The 8405-nt window shown below is 43.6% G+C and overlaps 1 protein-coding gene across 1 annotated transcript; it reads right to left on the reverse strand.

Moving 5' to 3' along the window:
- Window positions 1-1846: 1846 nt before the first annotated feature.
- On the reverse strand, window positions 1847-5312 carry LOC117807101. Its single transcript, XM_034676156.1, has 6 exons — window positions 5239-5312; window positions 4815-5159; window positions 2726-3067; window positions 2449-2571; window positions 2322-2350; window positions 1847-2219 (listed from the first exon to the last, which is right to left on the reverse strand). Exons 1-5 carry the CDS (start codon window positions 5291-5293, stop codon window positions 2340-2342), a joined length of 876 nt encoding a protein of 291 aa, XP_034532047.1. The 5' UTR covers window positions 5294-5312; the 3' UTR covers window positions 1847-2219; window positions 2322-2339.
- Window positions 5313-8405: the final 3093 nt, after the last annotated feature.

Genomic DNA, 8405 nt, shown 5'->3' on the forward strand with positions numbered 1-8405 from the left:
TGACTTTACCACTGTCATATCTGATGTCTCTAGTGCCTGCTCTGTTCTGTCTTTGCTGCTGCTCTTCCTGCCTTAGCTTTCATGTATGCACACACCACGGAGGGGAGGTGTGTGTTCTTTCATAGGAGGGGTGAAACATCTTCAAGAATTCCTACCAAGTCCAGATGCCTTTTCAGATCAAGCTTTGAAGATGTAGTTCCTGAAGTGTCCACTTGAGGCTGGCCCCGGAAGTACCGAAACCACATACACACCCATTCTAAAAAGCTGATCTTCACTTAATTTTGAAATCTTTTTTATTGGAATCACAATATGTATCAACCAAAAAACCTTGACAAACAGCAAAACAACTTAACAGGGTAATCCAAGCCTAACAAACTACCAGACGTAAAAATAAAATATACAGAGTACAACAACATGTATTTTAGGCAAAACAAAACAAAACAAGACAGGGTGAAGACACTCTGAGGTTGGGGGGAAGAGGGCCAGGTAACCCAGATGTTCACTGTTAAAAGGTTAAATTTTGTTCAAAGTAAGAGAGGAAGGGTTTCCAGACTTTAAAAAAATACTTGTACTGAGCCCTTAATGGAGTATCTGAGTTTTTCAAGTCTGGTGAGATGGACCATCACACTTACTGCCCATTTACTGTGTGATGATGGTTCTGTGGATTTCCAGTTAGTCAAGACTAAACGTCAGGCCAGTAGTCACAGAAAGGCTGAAGCATCACCCTGTGCGCCTGCAAGTGCAAAAATTCTGGGGACAACTCCAAATAATGCAATGATTGGATCAGGACGTATCTCCTTACTACAATTAGTGGAGGATGTCACACAGATGGCTGACCAGAATGGAAGAAGACTGGGGCAGCTCCAAAAAGAAGAATGGTACAAGAAGAACCAATAAAAACACACAGCAAACACTTAAAACATTGTATTAGCATTTCAACAGCATTCAGTCGTGTCTTAGTATACTGTATAAAATACTGACAAATCTAACTTAATGCATGTAAATGATAATTCTCTTTGACAGGGGTGGTCCTGACTGAACTGCTGATTGTGAACAGATTCAATAAGACAAAGAAAGAATGTATAAATAAATCACTGTGTTTACCGTCAGTCAGCTAATTTGAGTGAACTCTGTAGTGGAATTCACTGCATGCTCTCAAAATCCAATGTAATGAACCCAGTTTGTCACTGCAACCACATGCAGGTTAAAACTGTAACATGCAAAGACGAAACCACATAAAGGGGATCCAGAAATGCCAGTGACTTCTCTGGGCCCGAGCCCAGGTGGTGGAGAACGGTACTGTGGTCTGACAATTCAAATGTGACATTCCTTTTGCTGTGCCTCATCCTCCATTCTACAGGCTGGTTCATGCCTCTGCATCGGCCCAACGCAGCAGGGGCTGACGCAGACATGAGCACCACATACTTGTGCGTCGATGTGTCCGTGATGCGCAGAAATTCTCCTCCTAAACGCTTGAGGGCAGTGTGGTCTCTCTGATAGCCGGTCGCCTGCTTCCGGCCACGCTATGATCTCTGTTTACTTTTCCACAGAGATTCAGAGCGTGTTCTGTTAATCTACAGCTGATACATGTTGCTGTTTAACATACAGACATGATTACATGAAGAATAGAGAGGAGGAGATGAAATACACGGCCGATGTGAGGGGATCTGGGAAGTGCTGTGAATGTGGGAAATACAATGCTGCCGAGCCGACCAATCACAGGGCTTGCGGTCTGCATCCATTCGACGCGCAGTTACATTTTGGAGGAGGTGCACGTCAGCTACGTGTGTAGGCGTCTGCGTAGGTACGGGAGCTACATGGACTTCTGGCGTAGGCTACGCCATTTCAGAAAGACAATGCCAAACCACATTCAGCAAGTATAACAACAGCATGGGTCCATAGAAGAAGAGTGCAGTTGCCTGAGGTTGTCCACTTTTTTTAAGCAGGAATAATTGAATTATAGATATCTAGAATAAATATCTGGTCTTGCTGTTAAATGTTAAAATGGCTTGATGTAGTAGCAAGGTATTTTTGCTCTTTCAGTCCACATTTGTTTCTTTTGGTTGTCTGCATTTCAGAGACATATCTTCCAGGTTCTACTGATATGATCTGACATCAGAATAAACCACAGAATCTCCACTCTCTGGTTTTTCATGTGTTCTAGATAGGAAGCTTCCAGGGGCTCCAGACACAGATGCATAGATAAGTCCATCACGAGCCTGTGAGAAATAAAAAAACAAAAATAACTAGCCATAAATCACAGACACATACATTTTACTCTTTAACACAAAGGTGCTGTGGGTGCAGAGACAAACTCTCACCTGACTGACTTCACAGCACTAAGTTGCATCTGTAAAATCAATCAGTTAATTACAATCATTGCAGGGTGTGACAGAATAATGATCTGATTCTGCTGCACACATTCAATACAGCGTTCATTCTACACACCTGCATTGTTTTTGCTCCGACTCTTGCCAAGTTTCCATGAAAGAATGAGTGACACAATCCCAAGAATAATATTTGACATCACCAGAGCCATGACAGTTGGACTCAGTTGAATCAGTGTGGTTTCTGTGTTGTTAGAAGAAGGAAAACAAACTGTGTTTAATGTAGATTTTACAGAATATGTTATTAGCTGAATCTGATGGATCCAAATCTTGCTAATGACAGTATCAGTTGTGGTAGTTTGTGTAGGGTAAGTCAGACAGTAGTAGTTTTCACTCACCATGAATACGAATCCTGGTCCCGTTCCCAAACAGTATCTGCCCACATGCAGTCACGACACAGTGGTAGGTTCCATCTTCATCACAGCTGAGGTTCGTCATGAGAAGGTTGTACACATAGGTAGCGTTACCAGTCACAGTCCCCTCACCTGTCTGGTTCTCGTATCTGGATGAGTACATCATTTGTGGAGCCGAGTGAGGAGAGTGTTTCAGCCACGTGACCCTGGTGTGTTCTTCTGCACAGAGGCTGGTCTGAACTGAACAGCTGAGAGTCACAGAGTCTCCCGGCTGGACTGACTGAGACTCTGGATGCTGGACAACAGAGTCACTGATCATGTTTGAACCTACAAAAGAAATCACACAGCTGTTATTATAAGCACTATGTTCACTTTAATCACATCAACGGATGTGCATATTATCATGAATTCATGCATGATGACTAATCTTTAATACACATGTATTAATGATACCTCATGCCTGACTCCATGTTGGTACATTGCATTATTACAGGCTGCAACCTTAAGTTAACTGCTGGTGTATTTTGATTGCCAGAGGCCCAGAGGTTGTTGTTACCAAGTCTCACTCGTGACTTAGTAGTTTTCTGTGTTTGTTGCGATAGTTAGCAGTTTACACACCTCAACCAACAGGTAACTTGGGATCTCTCCTACTCTCCAGATAGCACAGAAGCTTCTCTGCTTTTTCCTTTGGTGCATTGAGTTGCTTTTTCCACTGTAAACTCTGGCTAATAAAGTTGTCCACGTGTGTCTGTGGTAAAGCATGTTATCTGCATACTCAGAATCACTCATTTCTTAGTTTGGTAATGTTATTGTCTCTTTGAAGCCTCCAGAGCATGTCTGTGTTGTGTCCACAAATAGTGCAAAAGCAAATTGACTTTCTGATAGCAAAGCAAGGTGCTGAAAAAAGTATCAGGAGAGTGTAACCTTCTCACACAGTCTCTCAAAAGTAGCTAAATTAAGTGACAGACTTGGCCCCATCTGCAGAAAACTGTCGCCAAGCTTGCATGCTGCTTCTCATTAAAGGGGCAGAGCTGATTGTTGCTACAACATTTAAGACTGATTTATACTTCTGCGTATATCGACAGCATACCCTACGCCATTGGTCTGCGTAGCTCTGGTACCTACACAGAGGCCTACGCACTTAGGCGACGCGCACCTCCTCCAAAATGAAACTAATCATTGTATTTCCCACATTTACAGCACTGCCCAGATCCCCTCACATCGTCCGTGTATTTCATCTCCTATGACGTCTCCTCTCTATTCTACCCTGTACTCATGTCTGTATGATAAACAGCAACATGTATCAGCTGTAGATTAACAGAACACGCTCTGAATCGCTGTGGAAGAGTAAACAGGGACAGAAAGCAGGTGACCGGCTATCAGAGAGACCACACTGCCCTCAAGCATTTCAGCAGAGTACTGCTGCTCCACACAGACACACCGTCACACAAGTATATAGTGCTCACGTCCGCGTTGGGTTGACACAGAAGTATAAACAAGCCTTTACTATTGGCATGTATCTCATACGACCCCTCTTCAAAAATGCTGAACTATCCCTTTAAATAATCATTATTATAACACTTTGTAACACAACTCCACAATTTTAATTCATATTTTCTAAGATTTTAAATGTTATGAGTTGATGTATGTATGTACGATTATAGAATATTGCATGATACCTTTATTTTCTTACCAACAATACTCAAAATTGTAAAAATAAAATAAAATAAAAAAAAAGCTCTAGTATTGGTTACATGCTAAACATTAGTTATGTATCTTAGGACAATGTTTTAGTAGTAACCTAAGTTGCTTTAAGTCATAAAAATAACACACTTGACAGTTGTACATTTTTTGTTTTTTAAATGATTGCTAACATCTAAAAATTGTTAAATATTAACCAGAGCTGGCAAGGTGAATTTTTGAAATGCATCTAGATATTACTTGTGAGCTGTTAATGCAAAACTGATGCTGCAGTCATCTCTACATCATCATATTTCAGAGTTTACGGCACAAACAAAGCTAAAGAGTTCTAAAATGTGAAATGTGTGAATGATAAGCTGCAGAAAATAAATACCTTTCATCATCAAGAGGGTTCCTGATCCAAACTCAATATCATTGAGGAACATTGCTCCACAGAAGTATGTTCCTGTGTCTTCCCATGTTGTTGCAGCGATGCTCAGATGATTGTTGATCCTGTCTAGGTTAACTGAATAACCCTGCCTGAATTTATCGCCAAACTGACTTTGGTTATATTTTGGATTGAATGTTGCCACAAGCTGTAGTCTCATCCCTGCAGTCATTTTGTACCACACTCTCCTATTCTCTTCACTCTGTATGTGGCATTCAACAGTCGCTGAGTCTCCCAGCTTCACATTTTGAAAGGAAACAGGCTGAGAGATGTCATCTAATTGTGCCACACCTGAAACATACACAGAATATATCATCACTTTAGTGTGTGATAAAAAGAGGAATCCCAGAAGTAGACTTTTGTTACTCACACACAGTCCAGAGCAGCACGACCTTCACAAAGAACAGCATCATCCTGTCTGCCATCTGCTACGTCGACACAGCTACTCTGCGCGGAGCAGCAGCAGACCTGACTGAACTAGCATGTGTTCTTATCCGGCCACATCTCTGAGATGCGTCTGGCTGATCATCCACACCACCACAACATGAGAGGCTGGTTTACATTGAAGCAAAAAAAAAAAACGCCCATCTATCATGACCTATTTACACACCAGTTTCAGTAGAGATCAGTCAGTATGTCAGAAACCAGAAAAAAGGAAGATGTGGGTTTGTTTGAAATATAGGCCTTTTAAAAAAAATATTTCAGTGAGAGCTTGTTCCTCCATTTTCAGAACATGGCTTCATGATTTCAGATTTTATGTTTCCCTGAAAACCCTGCCCTTGAATCCAATAACCCTGCTTGTGCTCAGATTTACTGAAAAGCCTAGACATGCAAAAGGTCAGGTTAAGAGTTGACATATGAACTGCTATGCCTTATCTGTGCGCATGCGCCATCCTTGCATGCAGCCTGTTACAGTCGCTCCTCTTCGTTCATTCTTCTTTCTGATTTTTCTTCTTTCTTCATCAAACTTTGTCAGATTTTTCTCTGGCCATTTGTTGAAGTTGTGACCTCTTTTGGCCTTCCGTTGGTGAGAGTTGTGGACAGTTTGTCACGATGAAATCACCAACTTTAACTTTTGCTCACATTACTGTTTCCCTGCACCCCGCTTTGTTTTGTTTTTACTCATGCTCAGCTGGTTGAGCTGAAGCCGGCCGGCTCGTCGGCTCGGGTCGCTGGATGTTCCTGCAGAACTCTGGAGATTTAGGACGCATGGAGGCAGAGGAGGCATAGAGCTACGAGGAGGAGAGCTGGTATAAGAAGACAGAGGTTTATGGAGAGGAGATAGAAGCCGTGTCTCTCCTCTCTCATCATGGGCAACATGAGATCTCTGGATAATAAGATGGACGAGCTAACAGGACTAGCCAGGAGTCAGATGGAGTTTCAGGAATGTAGCATGGTGTGCTTCAGTGAAACGTGGCTGCATCAGGATATTCCCGACCACAACGTCACCATTGACGGCTTCCAGACTGTCCGGGCAGACCTGGATAGCAGCAAGAGCGCTGTGGGCCTCCGACCATATTATCTGCACAGGGAGATCTCACATGTCATACTGGTAGCTTTTTACATCCCCCCTCTGCCAACCAGACTACGACGCCCAACGTTCTCAATGCTGCCATAGCCAGACTCCAGACAGACCACCAGAGTGCCCTCTTCCTGATCTCCAGACAGACCACCAGAGTGCCCTCTTCCTGATCTCCAGACAGACCACCAGAGTGCCCTCTTCCTGATCTCCAGACAGACCACCAGAATGCCCTCTTCCTGATCTCCAGACAGACCACCAGAGTGCCCTCTTCCTGATCTCCAGACAGACCACCAGAGTGCCCTCTTCCTGATCTCCAGACAGACCACCAGAGTGCCCTCTTCCTGATCTCCAGACAGACCACCAGAATGCCCTCTTCCTGATCTCCAGACAGACCACCAGAGTGCCCTCTTACTGATCTCCAGACAGACCACCAGAGTGCCCTCTTCCTGATCTCCAGACAGACCACCAGAGTGCCCTCTTCCTGATCTCCATACAGAGCACCAGAGTGCCCTCTTCCTGATCTCCAGACAGACCACCAGAGTGCCCTCTTCCTGATCTCCAGACAGACCACCAGAGTGCCCTCTTCCTGATCTCCAGACAGACCACCATAGTGCCCTCTTCCTGATCTCCAGACAGACCACCAGAGTGCCCTCTTCCCGATCTCCAGACAGACCACCATAGTGCCCTCTTCCTGATCTCCAGACAGACCACCAGAGTGCCCTCTACCTGATCTCCAGACAGACCACCATAGTGCCCTCTTCCTGATCTCCAGACAGACCACCAGTCTGCCCTCTTCCTGATCTCCAGACAGACCACCATAGTGCCCTATTCCTGATCTCCAGACCACCATAGTGCCCTCTTCCTGATCTCCAGACAGACTACCAGTCTGCCCTCTTCCTGATCTCCAGACAGACCACCAGAGTGCCCTCTTCCCGATCTCCAGACAGACCACCATAGTGCCCTCTTCCTGATCTCCAGACAGACCACCATAGTGCCCTCTTCCTGATCTCCTGGGACTTCAACCATGTATTTATTTTATACATAACTTATTCTGTCTTCTGTACACTTTTTTATTATAATTATTTTCATTGTATTTTCATAGACCTGCTCTGTTTGTAAAAGAGTCTTGAGATTATGTTGTTGTGATTTGGAGCTATATGAATAATGATTGATTGATTGATAAATGTGTGTGTAAGGTGAAGAAAGAGACAGAGCCAAGTTACCGTATGCTTTGTTATTTTGGTGTTTGCTAAGGCCCACAGTAGCCTGTGTTACATTCTGATCATGAAGCTCCATAAAGTCCAACCGGACCAGATTGTCTTGCAGCTTTACTGTTTAGAACGTTACAATACAAACGGCATGATCCATTAGCACATATATCAGTATCCCAGGTAAAGCTACTGAGATGCAAACAGAGCAGAGGCAATGGCTGAAATCGCCTGCTACATACTACCTACGATGGAGTATGCAGTAAGTACTCCATACTAGATACTGGGTTTGAATGTAGTCTACTCTGTAGTATGACTGTTCTGTTGGATCTGGTCTGCAGGATGCTGGGTCAGTTGTCGCCGGTTTCGGAAAGCAGAAGTAAACAAAGAGCTAGCTGATAGAGAAACTGCTTCTTTAACATCACTTATGATTACAAAAGTTAAGAAGTGGTTTAAATGGAATTTAATCATTTTTACAGCACCTAAAAACTGAGGGCCACCGCCATATACAGAAACAAGAAGAACAAGAACGTTAGTGGGAAACAGTAGGTGAGGGAGACTGGTCCACTGCAGACTGAGACATGTTCCTGAATCAGTATGACATCCAGGGAGTTTTGGAGACTGCAGATTTTGCTCTTGTTCACATACTGCATACTGAATTTAGGCCGTATCAATACGTACTGCCAGTGTAGTCGACGGTTTCAAAAACAGCTAATGTATGTTTAAGGGAAGCCCTCAATAGTACTCAAAGGCTCAAAAATGCAGGGTTGTTACAGCACACTGGTTCAGGAAAAAAGGAAAACCACA

The sequence above is a fragment of the Notolabrus celidotus genome, chromosome 23 (assembly GCF_009762535.1).
Source record: "Notolabrus celidotus isolate fNotCel1 chromosome 23, fNotCel1.pri, whole genome shotgun sequence".
NCBI lineage: Eukaryota > Metazoa > Chordata > Actinopteri > Labriformes > Labridae > Notolabrus > Notolabrus celidotus.